This window comes from Macrobrachium nipponense, chromosome 6 (assembly GCF_015104395.2).
Source record: "Macrobrachium nipponense isolate FS-2020 chromosome 6, ASM1510439v2, whole genome shotgun sequence".
In the NCBI taxonomy this organism is placed as follows: domain Eukaryota; kingdom Metazoa; phylum Arthropoda; class Malacostraca; order Decapoda; family Palaemonidae; genus Macrobrachium; species Macrobrachium nipponense.
In genome coordinates this window covers 64,336,067-64,356,576 of record NC_061108.1, presented here as the reverse complement: position 1 = coordinate 64,356,576, position 20,510 = coordinate 64,336,067, and the positions used below count along the sequence as shown (strand labels likewise).

The following is a 20,510-nucleotide window of genomic DNA, read 5'->3' as shown; positions in this document are numbered from 1 at the left end:
CGCAAAGTTATTGCCCCAAAGTGTAAAAATTTATACCCCATCCAATGGGGAAGAAATTTTACCATTAAGGGGAAAATTTTTTCCTCAGCGGACTTAGACCAATTGTATGAATTGAAAGCATGAATGCGAGAAACGAAAACTTTTTATTAAAAAAAAATTCCTGAATTATTCAGCAATCATATATCCATAGTCATTCAGCAATCATATATCCGTAAAAAAAAAAACCATATTCATTCAACATAACCTCTAGTCGCTGTGCTGCTACAGTTTTTCAAGAGGTCGTTTAACCTTTACATCATCAAATTTGTAGGAACCATTCTTTAACAAGTAAGGAGAACATGGCCCCATGAAGATGTAATCAGTGTCTATGATGTGTTTATCCGCCACTGGTGGCTAATGCCATGTTACCTTTTCTGGAATGGAGGAGAGAGTCTTGCGGCGTAGGAACACCATTTCAACTTTATTCACAGGCGCTTTGTCATCTTCACAGAAAACTTTTGTTACTTTTCCCCAGTAATGTTGCTTCTTTGGTTCAGTATAAACCACAGCAAATATATTTATAGATTCATCATTCAATTTCACTGATATTGCTACATCTGTGTCTTCAGTGGATTTTGATCTTTGTAACTCAGCCTCTCCAATAGTCTCATCTACATGTTCATCGCCACTCTCTGGCGAGATCCTGTCGAAGCTCGCATCCAGAGATGAACCACGAGAGTCTTTTGAACAATAGCTTCCACTTGATTTACTTGATGAATCATCATCAGCAGCATTCTTTCTTCCACTTTTCTGAGCTGTGGTCTTTTCCCCTGCTGCTTGCTTCTCTTTAGTTCTCTGTTTCTCTAGTTCTCTGCCCTCTGCTTTTTCTTAGTTTCTTTTTCCTTCTGTGCTTCTCTCTTCCTCAGTGCTGCTTATGACTTCCTCGTGTGTTAGAACTGTGGCTCCTTTCCTTAACACTCTGCGAGCACCAGGTTTCTTGGCTTGATGGGGACGTTGTCGGTCAGATATGATTTGTTCCATGGACTTCTTGGTAGGTACAGCCTTGCCAATTGCCTCTGCAAGTTCTTGAAGACTGTGAAGGTACAGGCAGCATGACTGACTATGCTGACACACTTTGGAATGAAACTATCAGATGGAACTGTGTAACCAAGGCCTTTCCAGATGAACAAGGGGAGGGATCTGTTACAGGGGGCAAAGGTTTTGTACTTTGTTTCCCGAGTGTTGTACTATTTTTTGGCTTTGAAGTACCAAGCATGATGGCATTCCCTGTGTCCTCTTCTTGAGTAGGTGGTACAATAGGAATGCCCTCCTCAGTCTCAGGTCTACCAGCAAGGATCCACCGATTGTATGTTTCCACCTTTGACTTGCTGAGCCTTGATACATCAAATTTGTGTCTATCAACTGGAAAGACTCCAGTAGAAGAGAAGCTTTTGCGTACGGTCTCCTCAGACAAACCTTTGCCCCACACAGAAGTGAGGAGTTGAACAAACTTCTGTTTAGAGACTGGTTCTCGTGATGTATGCTCATATGTGAGTGCCTGGTCATAATAGTTCTTTGGAGGTGCAAAACACACTTTGTCTAATGGCTGTAGCACATCAGTGCAGTGAGGAGGCAGGAGAACAATACTGATCTGCTCATCTCTTGCCAGCTTCACAGTTTCAAGAGTTGTGTGACTCACATGACCATCAAGAATCAGGAGAATTGGCCTTTTTTCCTTTGTCAATTCAACAAATTTGACAAAGAATTCATGGAATACTTTGGCAGTCATCCACCCATTGTCACTTACACAATAAATTGTTTGATTTGGAGTTCCTGAATCCCCAGTCCACTGTTGCATCAGCTGTTTTCCTTTAAACATAATGCGGGGAGGCACAGATGGCTGCCAGTACAGTTATATTTTGTCTTCCACTGCTGGCAGTCACTCTTATTGTTTGCTGTCCAATAACCCAAAGTGTGTGTGTCTTTGATGAATGAAGAGATAACGACATCTCGTTTAGATTGTAGATGTGGCCAGGTTTGTCCTGTAGCTGTAGGTCCTGTACCTCTTTCTCAATTACATCATAAAAACTGTTAATGATGAAAGGATCACTTGTCCTTTCCTTTCTGTCCACCTGCATAGATGTACCCATTTTCAGTCGAAGCTTATGGCGTTTCATGAATCCACGGGCCCATTTAGTTCCTGGGTAATTGTCTTTAAACTGGTTAAGAACACCATTTTCCTTGATGTACTCGGTCACAAGGCTACGCATTTCAGCAAGATTATTAATACATCGCAACTGTCAGTGATGCAAAATTTTCCCCCAGATTTTGGGGTAAAAATTTTGCCGACTGGGTAAAAATTTTGCAGTAAATGTTTTGCCCCAATGAGGTGGGGAATTTCTTTGCCCCCCCATAACCCCAAGAGGAGGAGGAGGTGGGGCTTCCTACTCATATGAGGACCCACCCTACCCTTTACAAGCAAAATTATTACCCCAATTCCCAACTTTCAGTTTTGGGGTAAAAGGGGCACCCTTAGTTCTCTGAAGAAAATGGAAAATTTCTTACCCCGTATTTTATGAGATGCAAAAGAAACTTTACAACATATGAGCTAACAATAACAAATTTGTATTGCAACACAATGATTCCCCAATGCGAGACCTATCTGCTGTGAGTCACATGTTGCAAAATAATCATATGGAACGGAGTTATGCATTGTAAAAGTTTTTACCCCTCTTTCTTTGTCAAAATTCTTCCCCCGGTCAACTATTATATATATATATATACTACTATATATATATATATATACATATACATACATACATACATACATACATACATACATACACTATAGGCAGTCCCCAGCTCACAACAGGTTCAGTTTACGACCTTCCGAGGTTACAACGCTCAACCCCCCAACCCACCCTTTATAAGTTATTCACTGCTTTGGACTGATGGTGCATGGACAATTTTGTTCATTGATTGTTTAGTGCTAGAACAGGAGATTGTAAAAAATGTAAAAGTCTGTATGAATAATATTAGATAGGATCAAGTTTGTGTTATACACTTTCTTGGACTTTAAAAATTATTGATGAAGAAAATTTTTAGATTGGTTCATGGGCAACTTTTTTTCACTACTTGTATGGCACTATAAATGATAAATTGTAAAAGGAAAAAACTTATGAAAGTGTTAACAAAATTTAAGAAATAATTGTCTCCTATTAGAATATTCCATTCTCTCTAGTGGTAGCATCATAGAGAAAATGGGTTATAATGATATGGGGCTAACTGTATCAAGATTATTCTTTTGCTGTTTCCTGAAAACTTACTTGTTTTCACCTTTTTTCAAAACTAAATACATAGATTTCCAAGAAGACTGAAACAAGACCTGTGTTTATTCAGTATTAATTTTAGAATAAGTGGGTAAAAATTTGAGGCAAATACCTATAATTATAAGATAGAAACAGTAATTTAGTACTTTATAATGGGGCCTTATGGTGTCGGCACTTCCCATAAATACAAATTTTAGGTGACATAAACCAAGAGAGAGCAGAATACATCAGCTCCCTGTGTTTGCAGATTCCTGTACTTGCCTTATTGACAGGAAATTTGCCTATTTGCGGCATTTTTTTATATGAAATATCCACAGATTCCTGTATTTTTTTATCAGTTTCATTATAAAATGCACTTTTTGTAATAGAACTACAAAAAAATAACAGGTATAAAAATCTTTAGTGGGTTTTTCCTGAGTTTTAACTAACAAAACAGGCAGTTTTAGGTATTTTTACAGGGGTTTCAGCTATTTGTGGGTTCTAGCCATTCGGGCGGGTGGGGGTTGGCATGTCTGGCACCCATCCCCTGGGAATAACGGAGGAACACTGTACTACATTGTAAATTTCAGGGCATATTTCATATATAGTATATAGTGAAATAGTTTTAGAACAAAAATCAACTTTCTAACTGTCATAGTTTCATTGTTATTACAAAATAAGCAGAATTTATTTCTTGTGCTGTTTAGTCTGTTTGCTTTTTTCAATGTTTTCTCTAAGCTTGGATTTTCCAAAAATAGTCTCGTTTCTCCAAGAAGACTTAACCAAATTCAGTTAAACTTATGTAGAGTGTAGTATAACTATTTATCTTGATTTGAATTTTGGCAAATTCGTTTTTGAGTGGAAGTTTTTATTTTGCAAAATATTTTTGAAAAGTGATGCCATGATTTTTTTCAACTGCAAAAAATGAACCTAGGTCAAATTTCTAAATTTCCCCACGGGAGAATTTTCATTCTCTTGTTTAGCGAAAGGCAGAATCCTTGTCAAATACCTAACAATGGAGCAGTGATGGAGTGTAAAATTAATATGATTGAATTTTATATAGTAATATAATGTTACAGTTTAAATTCTACATTGAGTTTAAATTCTACATTTTAGAATCGGAAGTTTATTGACTTTTACTGTATAACCTGCATAATGTGTCTTGTAATCATTGCAAGGTATTGAACAGGCCCCAAGAAAAATTTTTTTTAGGGAATAATTGATAGAAAGCAGTGTTATCTTGTTTAGTAAATTTTCATTGGTATTCACAGGTCAGAATGCGGGGAACCTTCATGAGCATTGGTAAATCATTGTTAGTAAGACAACAGTTGGAGGTGGAGAAAGCTCTGAAGGAGAAGATGATACATTCTGTTATGCCACCAAAGGTTGCTGACTGGCTTATGAAAGAGACTCTAACTGATGATAATGAAGACAATATGTATCACCGAGAAGATGGGGCTATTTTGAAAAAGGTGAGCTCTCTTTGACTGTTTGAAAAGATAATGTCCACTTTAATAATTATACATTATTTCCATGCAGCATTAATCACTACATTATTATTTGGAATGAATCCTACCACTGTTAAAAGTTAGCTGATATCTTAGTACCATTAAGTGCGATCAGCATTCAAAATAAAATAAAGAAATGATTGGCTAACCAGCTATGACTGGACTGACTCTGTAAACACCTGTTTCCCACCAGGTCATTTTGGAATGTTTACCTTCTTGTCAGATTTCTTCATGCTGTGTCCTTGTGCAGACAGTGTCCAATTGGCATTAGTCATCATTTTGATGGTTTCTGGATGATTGTCTCCTGTATTGAGAAAGGTTCTTTTATTAGGGTTAGAAATTGGACCATACAGCCAACCCCCTGGATGTGTGTTCTCAAGATTTGTGGACTCACATATTTGCAGAATTATTTATATTGAGCTTATCTATAAATCTGGCAATCTGCGGCCTTTTCCGTCGATAAATATTCACTAATTAGTGTATTTTGTTATTTGCATTACTAAATACATTTTTATGATACAAAAAGGATTTACTTATTTTCAAATATTAATATTGATTAATATTGTATTGAGTTAAGATTAAATATTAATTAAATAATAATTCTCTCTCTCTCTCTCTCTCTCTCTCTCTCTCTCTCTCTCTCTCTCTCTCTCTCTCTCTCTCTCTCTCTCTCTCATTGACATGATAAATAGATGATATACAATAGATGATATACTAATTTTCAAATATTAGTATTGATGATGTAAACAGCAATAATATCAATTCATTAAAGAAAATACTATTGTGAATTCTTAAGATTTTAGTATATAAATTATGTAAAAATAAAGGAAACTCCAATCTTTTGGCCAAGAGATTTGGAGAGATGGGGGAGGCTGAGCCTGTCAGAAATGTCAAGAAACCTGAAAGCAAGGGTGCAATGGTGTGTTGCCAATTCGGCCATGAAAGTTATACTGAAAGATTCTCTCTCTCTCTCTCTCTCTCTCTCTCTCTCTCTCTCTCTCTCTCTCTCTCTCTCTCTCTCTCTCTCTCTCTCTCTCTCTCTCTCTCTCTCTCTCTCTCTCTCTCTCTCTCTCTCTCTCTCTGGAAAAGATACACACTGCTAATTTGAGTCACTCTAGCTTTTAACCCTTACTGGACGGTAAATACGTACAGTGGACCCCCCGTATTCGCATTCTCCAGATTCGCGGACTCACACATTATTCGCGGAAAAGTAGCACATTCGGGGTATTTTTCTATGCGTAGAATACGGCCTTATCTCCAAGAGAATAAAAGCTTGAGAGATTCTCTTCAATCCTCGGTTTTCATTTGCGATCTCTTTCGGCTAATACTAATTCGTGTTTATTGACGAAAAGAACGAAGAGAGTAAAATTTCCATTCTCTCTCTGCATCGGAGAGGAAAGAATGTAGTAAGAAAATTTGGTGTATACGACTACTGTATGGCAAGTCATATACACATACCGTAGTTACCTTTGTGGTTCGCTATGGAATTATCTGTATCCTTACAGGAATTTCCTTGTAAGGACTATGCTTAAAGGGTTTGTTACGACAACACCTACTCAGCTTCGGTATTTAACGAAGGTTGTTTGGCTTAAATATGCATTATTGAGAGCTTCCTTAGGCTCGAGAATAATTTTATCATATTCCTTCATTGAATGGAGTAACTGGCAACTCAGGAAGAATGCAGCAAGGCAGCGAACGGGACTGCTGTCATTGTAAGCCAACACAGTACCATCTAGTTCTCGATCATGAACGGTTGGTTACATCTCTCTCTCCTACGGGATCGAATGGTTAACCGTATCTCCCCCCTACAATCATGGACTTAGCCTCGAATTGAGGGGATTTATAGGCAAACATGAATAACATTGTATTCGTTTTGCTAAGAAGTTTTCAATAAAAAGATCCCTTGTAACCTTTCGGTACTGTTTACCGCAATGTAACAGGATTATAAGAAAGAGATAGCAATATGATTCTAACGCAGTAGAGCAATATGTTATATGATGCTCTCATGCTTACGAAAGCATAGTCTTATTAGAGAACATTCTCAGTGAGAATATGGATGAATTTGTTGGGAACAATTTTTTCTTCGTGATAGAAGTTTGTTCCCCTGAATGGGCTATATTAATCCTATCAAGTTCTTCCTATCAAGAAACAGAAATAACATTTGAGAGGGTGCCGGGTACCAGGACAGAGGTACAGATGTCCTGGCGCATATTCTAAAGAATCACTCCAGTGGCAGAAGCAAAAATAATGGACTTGGTAATTTCTCGATATAGCGAGTTATTAATCGAAGGGTTCAGTAGCCTCTCTGACAGCAGGCTCGGTAATGGCACAGTTCGTTCCTGATTTCGTTCCCCGTCTAACTTGAAGGAGGTTTGATCCCAAGGAGGGATGAAATGATTTAAATCAATTAAGCCATTTCCACAGCTCTTTCTTATTTCAAGAAGCATTGAGAATCTTTTTTTTTCGCCCCTGTTCGCGTTAACAAGAGAGAACCTATTTGGAACAGGGACAAGGAACATAACGATCCTTAAGAGGTTCGCTGCACGATGTTGCACGTCCATGAGAATCTTCTTGATCGACGATAATAACTATTAACGTCTGTATAAGCTGAGTTGGAAAGAGTGGTGGAAACCTGCGATACGTCTTCTTCATAGATCTTTTCGCAAAGTTGAAGACGAAAAGACTTTCTCTAGACTGCTTCCTTATCCTAGAACCAAGAGAGGTAGCAATATACGCCATCCTTTACTTTGAAAGGGAAATAAAAATTAATTTTTTCTCCAATATATAAATTCTTAATGGACGCATTAAGATATTTACTGGCGTCAGAGGAAGAGAGGATGATGCCTTTTGCCCCATTTTTGCCTTCGGGAAGCTGGATTCACAGAGGTCACGTCCTTCTTACAGCACTTTTATAAAGGCTTTCACAAGAGAGGCGGTCTACTCTATCAGCCTCACTAAGAAAGGGACCTCAAAAACCTCTACACTCGAGTCTGTCTGCGTGCAGACTGACGAGAAGTGATAGGGATGAGAGGATTTTGCAAGGTGAATGACAAGGGTTATAGAAAAGACATAGAAGTGCTGCAGATCGTGCTGGATTGAATGAGGAAACTGTCCTCTTCCGATACCTCTGTGACCCACATAGCGGTTTTTCTTCCCTTTCTGAGAGAAGAATCACCTTTGTATTTATGTCTGCTATCACAGATTACAGTAGCAGGCTATACTCTGTCTTTACAAAGGAACTTGAAGATGACAGAGGACTAAGTTCCTCAGGATCTTACACGATACCTCGAGAAAACCAACAGTAGGACATTATGTACTTCGAGTTGGAATCTTTTCGTGGCCCGCAGATTCCTTGTTCCGACAAGTGGGAACCTCCTCATCAAGCTTCTTTAGGAATCTTATGATAAAATTCTTTTTTTCTCTTGGCTCTAACAACTACCAAGAAGACAAGTGAATTTAAGTTATGAGGTCTCGCATCGGATTCAATGGAGGCTCGACTATTGGTTCTTACCATCACATTATTTCTGGAAAAGAATTAACACCCTTCTAACCCTGCATCAGAGCTCTGAAGTTAAGGGACTTTCCCATGTGAAAGGGGAAGAGATAGGAGAGTCTCTGTGCCCGGTCGGGACGCTTAAACTTTATCTTTAATAGAAGAAATCGCTTAAGGGTTTTCTATAGAGTCTTTGGGCTGCGATGAGGACATGAAACGCTTCCCAGAAGGCATTCAGAAGGAGAAGACTAGAACCAAGAAAGCCCTTGGATCGCCCACTTTCGGCTCAGAGTCATCTTCAACTTTCAGACCTTCCCCTCCTTCGGACAAGGAGAGGGAAGATTCTACAACGAGAGACTTCCTTGACAGGCAGGAATAGAGTTCGTCAGCAACGGAAGTATTCACGAAGGATCCTCCCTGGAAAGAAGACTCGTCTCTCTCGTCCTGTTAAGAGAGCCAATCGTCTTCGGGACGTGATTGGCTCCAAGCTCCTCCCCTGGTCCTAGGCCAAAGGATCCAGGTAGAAGAGAACCTTCCACCCTTCTCCAGTCTCCGGACAAAATATTGTCTGTTTTTTTGTTCAGGATCTTCAGACAACGAAGCGCCAGCCAGGCACCAAGTGCCAAACAAGCGAAAAACGCTATAGGCAGACAGCTCGAATGAACAAGTTTATTGTCTGATGTGGAGAAGGAGCGGACCACCAACCTGGCACAAATGCACCAGAATTGAACAGATCAGACAGGTGAGTGTGTCCGATGTGGACATCGCTAGCCAGCCTCGAGACTCCAGCCAAGCTCGAAGCTCCAGCAAGTGGGGAGGAGCCAGCCGGGCGCCAGAAGCGCCAGCCAGGAGCCAGGCGCGAAGCGCCATCCAGGCGTAAGGCGCCATCCAGGCGCGAGGCGCCAGCCAGGCTCCAGGCTTCATCCAGAAGAGAGCCATATCAAAGAACACCCTGGTCTTCTTTGAGACAAGTGTGATCTCTAAAGCACTTCATAAGTGACTGGATGATTCCTTCAGACAGCTGAGAATTAAAAGCGCATGAAGTGCGAGCTTTTGCGAATTCTTGTTCTTTCCATAACAATATGTCATAAAGGACATATTAGCTGTCACATACGGGAGATGCAACTCTGTGTTGACTTCCCATTACCCGAAGGATGTCAAGTTAACCTACGAGAGATCCTTCTCTCTTGGTTTATACATGTCTGCGGATACGTTGCTGGGATAGGGAGCCGATACTGATCCTTAACTAGTGAGTTAAATTTATTTAACGTGGTGTTTTTTCTTTGGGTTGTTTGAAAGGAGTTTGGGGATAACTCTTTTTCAAATTAAGCACTAACCCTCGTGTTAGGATCAGGTGATCGGGATCGGTGTTATGCTCCTTAATTATGCCACTAGGCATAGGTGTATTGTCATGTCAGTGGATAAGACCCCATTGACAAAGGCCATCAGGTTCTGTCGAGTAAGTGGATAAGACCCCATTGACAGTCCCACAAGAACTCTTAGCCATAGGTCACATCCTCGCTGAGGCTCTTGAGACGAAGCAGACTCTTAAGCAATAGCTAGGAAGTCAACCCTCTGTCTAAACAGATAGGAACCAAGGTTTTTTATATATTACCTACAACGCATGTTGTTTACCAGTCTAATCAGTAATTAGCTGTCTCTTACCCTCCGTCAAAGGTGCCAATCAGCTAAGTATATATCTGACAAGGAAGTTGAATGTATGAAAATGATATTGTTATTGTACAATAAAGTTTCATACATACTTACCTGGCAGATATATACGATTAAATGGCCCACCCAGCCTCCCCTCAGGAGACAGGTGGAAGAGAAAATCTGGTTCTAGAACGGTAATGGTTCCTATTCCTGCCACCCAGCGGCAGGGCGGTAGATCACCTGATGTACCTGCAGCGTGTGCCGCGAAATTCAAATTTCTGTCGGGGACGACGGAGTCTATAGCTAAGTATATATCTGCCAGGTAAGTATGTATGAAACTTTATTGTACAATAACAATATCATATTTTTATGTTATTTTCATGACTAAATACATTTTTATGATGCAAAAAGGATTTACTAATTTTCAAATATTAATATTGATTAATACTGCATAAAATTAATTATAAAATTAATCATAAATACTGCACAGCAATAGCTACTCCGGTATGGGAGACCGAAGGAGCTAGCTAAAAACACACGAGGCGAGCCAGTATGGCGAGCCCAAGACCAGACGCAGGAGGGGCCGTTAATATACCTAAAAAACGGTTGAAAACGGATCCTGTCTGGTTAAAATTTACGTGTAACCTTTCGGCATTACTTAACTTAGCTGCGGCGATGGCTTGAAGCTCCATAGTTGCAGTAAAATCCAAATTAGCAATCACAAACACAGAGAGCAAAAAAGCACGTGCGGGCAAGGTGTCGCTAACAGAAAGGATGACCACCAGAGGCGCTGGTGTTAGTTAGCGTGGGTGGGTGAGTAGTAGTAGTTGCTGGCACGGGCTGTGTACCAGCTCTTTCTGGCAAGGGGATTTTGGTGGAGGAGAGATCTAAATGACAAGAGGTCCGTGGTAGTGGTCTCACTCGCCCCAGTACCATACCGACACCCTCTTTTTATTTAGGGTGAGCGAGTCAGGATACTCTGACATCCCCCTCTTTTATTTTTCTCTGGTAATGTTAGTATTATTTACCTTAGAAATATTAACTGAAGGGATATTTCACCAAGCGACACGGGCTTGGCCCAGAAATTGTATTTTTATTAGTGGACAGTTGGCCTATAAGCCGGCTGTCCCAGTGATCAGTTGGATCCACGTGTTACCGGGAGGTGTTCCACCTGGCCGGTTGTAGTGAACAACTGATCACGAGTGAGCCACTCCTCGAGACGGCCTCCCTCCCCCATCCCACTCGCTGGGTGCTCAGCTCTCTAGTGCTACCTCAGGTAGCCAACCGAGCCCCTTCCCCTCTCGCGGGGGGAAGGTGGGGGTTCAGTCGGAGGAGTGGTACTCCTCACCTTATGTAGTAAGGGGGGGTACGGGGGTGCCCACCCAGGCGAGCCCTGGTTGACCACCCGGCTCGTCAGGACGGTATATACCGCATATTACCTCAGTCTCGCCTTTCCTATCCCCAGGCCTTCATCCACCTTCTATCCTCCCGCCCCTGCGGGTCCGGGATCCGTCTAGAACTCGTTCTGTAAGCATATAACAAACACGATTCCTTATATGATCAGTATCAGGCTTAGGTTTTACCTATTTTCCCTGATTCGATCCCTCAACCGGACCCGGGGATAGAGGAAGATAGTATGGAAGTGGGACGGGGCCCGGAAGTGGGTGTAGACACAGTGGGACGGCACAATCATTTATTTATTTTATTTAATTAATTTTAAGTTATTATGCGTTCGGCTGGTGTACTACGCTGGGTATTTTTACCCCGGCAGGTACCCTAGGACCAAAGCACGGTGTTCCTCTCCCTAGTTTCTCCCCCGTTTTACCGTTGTACCTCTGTGTCCCTTTCCGGTGTCCCTTTCTGGTGGCAACAGACATGAGCTAAGAAAGGCAATCCTAGTGCAAACTAAGAAAGCCTCTCTGGTGCCGGAGGATTATAGAGGAGAACGCAAAACGGGGCCGGAAAGCTAAAGGAAGAGGTTAAAATTATTGTTTTTTATATTTTGGATGCCGCCGGAATCGTTACAGCGTTTTCAAGTAGGAAAGCATGCTCCGCCGGAGTCATCTCTGGCGGGTCTACATGTAGCGATATTCTGGTATCAATGATTAGTTTAGTGCATGCTCCGCCAGATACATCTCCAGCGGGTCTATACAGTGATACTCATGTATCATTTTTTAATCTACAGATGGTGCGCTGTCAAGAATCCGGGAAGAAACTCAGGCCATACTGGCGGAAGACCTGGAGGATTTTGGCGATGAGGTAGTCGGAGAGGTTGCAGCGATCAACCTGGACCTTGAACCCATGATAATCGACACCCAGGATGAAGGTAAGGGAGTAAGTGAGGCAGTTGGTACACGGGCTAAAGCGCTTTCCTTTAGCCCGTCTCATTCCTCTTCTTCTTCCTTTCAGGGATTTACCAAGAGGCCTACGACTACTGGGTGCAAGTCGGGGTCGGTAATCCCTAAAGTTAAAGCCAAGTTAGACACCTATAGGTCTATGGCTAAGCCCCTCCCTAAGCCTTCCAAACCGAAGTCCCTTAGGGAAAGCCGTTCCAGTTTGTCATCAGCCCACAAACTGATGGCGGACACGGCAAAGTCTGCCACACCTAGACAGGCATCGAGGACAAGATTAGCTAAACCTAGATCTCAGGATTCAGGTTTTGACCCGGCCGCATTTTCCAGCATGCTGATACTAGAGAGGGGGAACTTGGTTCAATCCAAGTTCCAGGAGATATCAGCCCAGCTGGTTTCGAGTCTGGAGACATCAGGCCAATCGGTTCAGTCTTTGGCACAAAGAATGTAGAACCAAGAGACACTGATGCAGGGAGTCCTCCAGTCTGGACATCCACAGCAGCCTCTGGCTGTACCGGACGCCTCGAAACTGCCACCCTTCAAGAACAACAACCCTTGGAGGCTAGCTGCCCATGCCCCCTTCTCAGAGGGCATGCTGACAATCGAGGGGTGTGGAGCCAGGCCAGTAGAAGACTTTGAGTTCTACCCGCTGGGTCTCCAATTTCCCTTTTCAGGATATGCACGCCTGACGGAGGAGGCATTGATCCGGGAAAACAAAGTACCGAAGGAGACGGTCATCTTCCCCAGAGACCAGGCTCAATCAGCATGGGTTCGAACCTTGACCGAATGGGAGTGTACGAACACTAGCTGACTCACCACAGGAGTCCCTTCACCATGTTTGTGGTCCCTGATGACACTTCCATTCCGTGTACATCTAAAATTGTAGAACTGACACTCCAGGCAGCAGCAGAGGATAGACCCATGCCTCAAATCAGAGAGACAGATTTACCATCCGTGCTCATCCCGGGAGGAACGGAGAGTTGGTTGGATGCCCCGGCAACATTTTCAGTAGGAAAGTTGAGCCAGGATTGTGCGACGACGCTCTTTAGCGAGCGCTTGCCCAGACTCCCAGAAGCACTGGTTAAAGCAGAGTACGACGCCAGATGTCGCTTGTGTAGGTCTATCAATTCCGCCACTATGGCGGAAATGACGACCCTGGTTTACACTGACGAATCTTTATTCAAGATTCTGACGAAGTCATTACTTCACACCTTACAGTGTGACATATATGACTTCGCTGTAGCCAGAAGAAACTGCAGGAAGCACGTCTTGGCTGATGCGTCTATTCGTCATGAGCCAAACAGACTCATCAAGGCTTCGATCTGGGGTGCGAACCTGTTCCCTGAGACGTTAGTGAACGAAGTCTTGAGTGAAGCAGCCAGGGTTAACCAGAGCTTGCGAGTTCGATGGGGCCTGTTCCCCAAGAGAAGATTTGAATCTTCTAGAGCCCAGCCCAGGGGAAAGAAGAGGGCAAGGAGGTTCCAGCCTTTCCAAACTAACCAACCTCAGACAATGGTCCAGGTGGTTCCAGTAGGCCAACTGAACCAACCCTCCACTTCAAAAGCTCAGCCTCAACAACAGTTCATGCTGCTGCAGAGCCAACCCTCTCAGCAGCCTCAAAGCTCGGCCAATTTTACCCCTTCTCCAGCCTTTAATGCCTCCTATGAAAACCAGGGGGTCTTTCATGGGTATAACCGGTTTGCAAGAGGTAGCCGAGCCAGAGAAGCTTTCCGCAGAGCTGGCGGAAGAGCATCCGTCAGAGGAAGAGGCTTCAGAGGAAGCCGGGGTAGCCGACCCTCAGTGCAGTGAGACTCCTCAGGTAGGAGGAGGCTGTGCCTATTCAAGAACCGCTGGAAATTCATCAGTTGGGCACACAGCATAGTAGCAAAAGGACTGGGATGGAGTTGGAAGAAATGGCCTCCTCCATCAACCAATTTTTGTCAACATCCTACAGTGGATCTAATAAATTATGCCCAAGATCTTCTTCAAAAGAGGGTAGTTACAAAGACCAAGTATACTTAAAATTTCAAGGACCTTGTTCAGTGTTCCAAAGAAAGACTCAAACAAGGAAAGAATAATATTAGACTTGTCTCATCTGAACTCATACATTCAATGCGACAAGTTCCACATGCTAACCATTTTGCAGGTACAGACCTAACTTCCCCGTGGGGCCGTCACCACCTCTATAGATCTTACAAGGCACTTCCGCCCCTTCCTAGGCTTCAGATTAGGCAAACAGGCTTACACCTTCAAAGTAATGCCATTTGGGCTCAACATAGCACCCAGAATATTTACAAAGTTAGCGGAAACAGTAGTACAAGAACTGAGAGCTCAAGGGATAATGCTAGTAGCCTACCTAGACGACTGGCTTATCTGGGCCAAAAATGACAAAGAATGTCTCATAGCGAGCCGGAAAGTACTGAAATTTCTGGAATACCTAGGTTTCCAGATAAACTACAAGAAATCCCGACTCACTCCGGCACCACTGTTTCAGTGGTTGGGAATACAATGGGATCTCAATTCACACAAACTTTCAATCCCACCGGTGAAACGAAGGGAAATAGCAAACGCTACGAGGCACTTCCTCGGAAGCAAACAAACGTCCCGGAGGAACCAAGAAAGAATCTTAGGTTCGCTCCAATTCGCCTCAGTAACAGATGTTCTGCTAAAAGCCAAACTCAAAGACATAAACCGGGTTTGGCGGACCAAAGCGAACAGGAAATTGCGAGACAAAATTTCCCGCATCCCTTCAATACTACGGAAGAGACTCCACTCCGTCCATGGACAGAAGTCAAGAACCTGGTAAAATCAATACCATTACAGTTCCCTCCACCAAGCTTAGTGATCCACACGGACGCCTCACTAAGTGGTTGGGAGGATACTCCCAATACGAAAAGGTTCAAGGCACTTGGTCACTAACACTCTGCCAGCTTCATATCAATGTTTTAGAAGCCATGGCAGTATTTCTAACCCTGAGGAAACTCTCTCCGGTGAGGAGGATCCATATCAGGTTAGTCTTCGACAGCGCAGTAATAGTCCACTGCATAAACAGAGGAGGTTCCAGATCAAGCCACATAAACCATGTCATGATAGCAATCTTTTCATTGGCTGCAAAGAACCAATGGCATCTGTCAGCAACTCACCTGGCAGGAGTAAGGAACGTAGTGGCAGATGCACTGTCAAGGACAACTCCGCTAGAGTCGGAATGGTCCTTAGACAACAGGTCATTCAAATGGATCAGTCAGCAGTGCTCGGGTCTTCAGGTGGACTTGTTTGCCACAGAATCCAACCCCAAGTTACAAGACTACAGTGGACCCCCCGTATTCGCGTTCTCCAGATTCGTGACTCACACATTCGCGGATTTCTCTGGGGAACGTTTCCCCGCATTATTCGCGGAAAATTCGCGCATTCGCGGTATTTTTCTATGATAAATATCCACAAATTCCTGGTTTTTTTGATGAATTTCATCATAAAATGCACTTTTTGTGATAAAACTATTAAAAAAACCAAGTATGAAAATTTTTAGTGGGTTTTTCTTGAGTTTTAACTAACAAAATAGGCTGTTTTTAGCATTTTCATTGGGGTTCCAAACATTCGCGGGTTCTAACTATTCACGGGGGGGTCTGGTACGCATCCCCCGCGAATACGGGGGGACCACTGTATGTGGCTCCCAATCTGGACCCCATGGCCCAGGCCACAGACGCCATGTCCATAGATTGGAACAGTTGGCGGAAGATTTACCTATTTCCTCCAATAAATTTACTAATGAAAGTCCTGGACAAACTCAGATCCTTCAAAGGACGAATTTCGTTGGTAGCTCCCAACTGGCCCAAGAGCAATTGGTACCCTTTACTGGGGGAATTGGGACTCCGTCCCAAACGGATCCCCAACCCGAGGCTAGCACAACTAGTACATACGAGGACTGTGCGCGCTTCCTCAAGGATTCAGAATGCCCTAACTTTATGGACTTCATGAAATTTGCGGCGCAAAAAGATGTCAACATGGATCCTATTAACACCCGGTTTCTAGAATCAGACAAACGAGAATCTATGCTTAGACAGTATGATTCTGCAGTAAAGAAACTAGCCTCTTTCTTGAAAGACTCAAAGGTAAAGACAATGAATACGAATCTGGCTGTTACTTTCTTTAGGACCCTGTTTGAGAAGGGCCTTGCAGCTAGTACTATTACCACAACTAAATCTGCCTTAAGGAAAATTTTCAAGTTTGGGTTTAACATTAATTTAACAGACTCGTATTTTTCATCAATTCCGAGGGCTTGTGCTAGATTAAGACCAGCAGACAGACCTCATACAGTCTCCTGGTTTCTAAATGATGTACTTAAACTAGCTTCAGACACCGACAATGAATCATGTCCTTATACAACCCTTCTTAGGAAGACTTTATTCCTTGTAAGCCTAGCTTCAGGAGCCAGAATATCAGAATTGTCGGCTCTTTCTAGAGAACCAAATCATATTGACTTCCTTCCATGTGGAGAAGTTCTATTATTACCAGATCGGAAATTCTTGGCCAAAAATTAAGATCCTCAGAGCAGATGGTCTCAGTGGAAGATTGTTCCACTTCCACAAGATCTATCCTTTTGTCCAGTCAAAACATTGAGATCCTTTTTAGACAGAACTTCCAATAAAACTTCAGGTCCTTTTATTTATTAGAGAGAATGGTGGAACAATCTCACTAAAAGCAATTAGACAACAAATTCTGTATTTTATTAAACAGGCGAACCCGGAATCAGTTCCCCATGTACATTATGTCCGAGCTGTAGCTACCTCAATTAATTACTTCCATCATATGAACTTTGATGACCTTAGAAAGTATATGGGATGGAAATCACCGAAAGTATTTAAACGACACTACCTTAAATCCTTAGAGGCCCTTAAATATTCAGCAGTGGCAGCAGGGAACATTGTTTCCCTTGACACAGCCTAGTCATGTTGAAATATCTAGTCTTAATAGATCTGCCTTCTCTTAGCTCTTTCTCTCCTACCTGCCTCGCTCATAGCCCTTAGCCTTCACCTTGGTATTTTTACTTGGATTGCACATTAAACCATTCTAGTACTATGTATATTTATCTATTATTCATATACAGAAAATATCTTATATTACTTGGTGTAGTAATATCTTATATTTTGGTGTAGTAATCACCTTGGTCTTACTGTAAATTGGTTTTGGTATTTGTATATACTTCATAGTGTAAGGACCTAGATTTAAGCTAAATATTAAAACTTTATTGTAAGATTTAAATAACTTGATTAAAAGAAGGTTGAATTACTTAAAGAGTCTAATTTCTCCCTTCCAGTAGCCTTGTAGATTTTATATCCAAGCTTGCGCGTCCTATTCTCTGTTAATATTTCATGGAGCGACACAGGTTAGGCCCAGAAAAGGGATTTTGACAAAGGAAAAATATATTTCTGGGCATTGACCTGTAGCAGTAGCGGGCAGTAGATGGCTTTGGTACGGCTCCTCTTTGGAACGGGGGAAATTGACAAAGGAAGAGAATAAATGGCAGGGGACCTCTGGTAGTGGTTTCACTCGCCCCAGTTTATACCGACACCCTATACAGGGGTGAGCGAACCAGGTTTATCCTGGTATAATCCATGTAGCTTTTTCTCTTGTATATTCAGCAATATTTATACCGTAGAAATGAGTGCTATAGGAATATTTCACTAGGCGACACAGGTCACTGCCCAGAAATAGATTTATCCTTTGTCAAAATCCCTTAATTAAAATTATGGTTATTCGTAATACAACTGTATTATTTGACTTTTGAAAATGGATATCTTTGAGTGTAACAGCCTAAAAAAAAAAAAAAAACAACAATAACACCACACACACACACTGCAGATTTTTAGGTTTTTTGTTGAAAACAGAAGCCAGAAAAGTTTTAAGTGCTGAAAAACATTGAAAGGAGCCAGATCAGGATTCAACATTGTGCTTATAAAATGGTTAAATTGTTAATGGACGGATACCCTCACATGAGTAGCAGTAACAGGTTTTGGGTGTTGGACGGATTCACTTATGGTTGGCATCAATATTACGCGATATCAATTTGTGGGAATCGGGTGCGAGGTTCCATTACTTCTATAGTCCATAAATTCACTAGTGGTAATTTTTAGACTGTCTAAGACCAACAAAGCAGGCGGCTCATGAGTTAGTTGTGATCTTGACTTCAAGAAAACATTTACTGTCCCTCTCTCCCACATGACTTTGCTTTATATATTTGCTCATCAATATGTACATACCCAGGGGTTGCTGTTGGTTTTACTTCTTATCTTTTATGATAGTCTGATAGTTATAATTGTAATTTTTCAAAGAAAAGTGCAAAGAAATATTAGAAAAACATGTATAATCCAAAAGAATGGCTGCATCTTCGCTCTGTGTAAATTTTTGTAAATATTTTACAACAAATATACTCAGAATTTATTACTGATTTTAGTTCTTATCTGTTTTGATATTGTGAGCTGTAATTATAATTTTACAAAATAAAAAAATATTTATTAGAAAAAACATGTATAACTCGTTAGATGTAAGAGTATCTTGTAAAAGCATTGTAAATAGTATTTTTCAACTTCTTGTGGAAGGTATTGAAATTTTTTAACCATTTTTTCCCTTACACCATGTGCATTTGCATCTCTTCCTCTTTCCATTGTGCTTTTTTCTTAAATTGGCCGACCTCAAAGTTTTCCCAGTCTGAGGTGCTGTATATTGAATTTTTACAATTTAATGAAGGTGTAAGCTTTTCTGGATAGATGCTTATGGAACAGGGTAGAATTTTCATAAGGAACTAAACCTAACAAATAACTGATTATTTATAAATACATGTTGTTCTACTTTTGATAACAGCCATACATATGTGGAATGACCTGGTAAGACTGTCTACATAGAGGGTTTTTAGGGGAGATTTCTGTCATCCAGGATTTTTGCTTGGAGTCCATACACAGTACGTGAGTGCAAAGAAACTCACAGCCAGGGCAATAAACAACCATTACTTAAAAAGGATTCTCATTCTTCTGTAAGTAATGTAGCTCTTAAAAAAATTTGCCCTCCTGATTTAGTTTGAAATTTTTTAAGCTCCAAAGCATCCTCTGCGGGAGCATCTCAAACCCCTCCTTTAGCGGCACTTCAGGCTTCTTTAGAAGCCTCCCAAGCCTCATCTGTAAAGGCATCCCAAGCATTCTTGCTTCCAGATGTAGGGTTCCTAAATGGTGAGTAATAAATGAAAATGCAGACCCTTTCCACGTCTCCCAGAATTATTTTTTTATTCCAAACTCACTTGTTCTAAGTATATTGATACATAATTTTAAGTGCAAAGTTAAGCAATCCCTCAATCTTTTGAGAGTGGTCTTGCCTTAACTTGGAACGGTAGCACTCAGATTGTTTAGTGTAGGTGACTAGTCTCCCCACTTAACAAGAATACGAGGAATGACTTAGCAGACAACCTCATTGTCTTTCTGCTGTGCTTGGTGTAAACATCGGATGGTCACAGTAGCTTTGTTTATTATTCACTGGTTAGGAAGACTGGTTTTTGGTGAAGTATCATCACTGATTGCAAGTAGCCTTCAAACTTACAGGTTTCGGGATCAGTATTTTATTTTTGTTCGTAAGATCAGATTCAAGTTTACCGTACTTCGCTACAGCGAATTTGCAATCAATTGATGAATTTTCCTGTACTGAGTTTGTGTGATGGTACTTGTGCACTTCAAACAATGGTCGGTAAGGAGTCAAGATATTTTATTACACTCTCCTTTGAACAGAAATGGAAAAGTGTCTTTCAAGTACATATTTTAGGGGGGGGGGGGGTTCGCTGGTATCTGAGAGAATGGGTAGGGGGAATGCTTGGAGGAAAAAAACTATTATTATTCCTCCAAGGGGAAATGTGAGAGAAAGATTTCCTGCTCAGCCATTAGCTAAGATGGAAGGCTCTGCCTCGCACATTTGTGACGTCATAGTGTAGTGTGTAAGAATGATCAGTATCATCATCATCGCCATTGCTATTATTCAGATCTGCGAAGGGTATTCTGAAGGTTTCTGCTCGGCCATTAAGATGAAAGGCTCCGCCTCACGCATTTGTGACATCATAGCAGTGTTTATGAATGATCGGTATCATCATCATCGCCATACGTATTATTCAGATCTGCGAAGTGTATCCTGATCATGTATGCATCTGCCTAGAAGCCGAAGAGGAAGACCCATTTTCCTGAAA

At 41.7% G+C, this 20,510-nt stretch overlaps 2 protein-coding genes across 2 annotated transcripts in view; one reads left to right on the top strand and one right to left on the bottom strand.

The window, feature by feature from the left end:
* The window catches only part of LOC135216540 (adenylate cyclase type 9-like), a 702,034-nt gene that overhangs the window by 109,261 nt on the left and 572,263 nt on the right, over positions 1–20,510 (bottom strand). The window lies entirely within an intron of this gene.
* The window catches only part of LOC135216539 (adenylate cyclase type 9-like), a 251,737-nt gene continuing 235,786 nt past the window's right edge, over positions 4,560–20,510 (top strand). Inside the window, exon 1 of the mRNA XM_064251912.1 lies at positions 4,560–4,759. Coding sequence (XP_064107982.1) covers positions 4,565–4,759 — 195 coding nt within the window. The 5' untranslated portion in view covers positions 4,560–4,564. The remainder of the gene's footprint in view (positions 4,760–20,510) is intronic.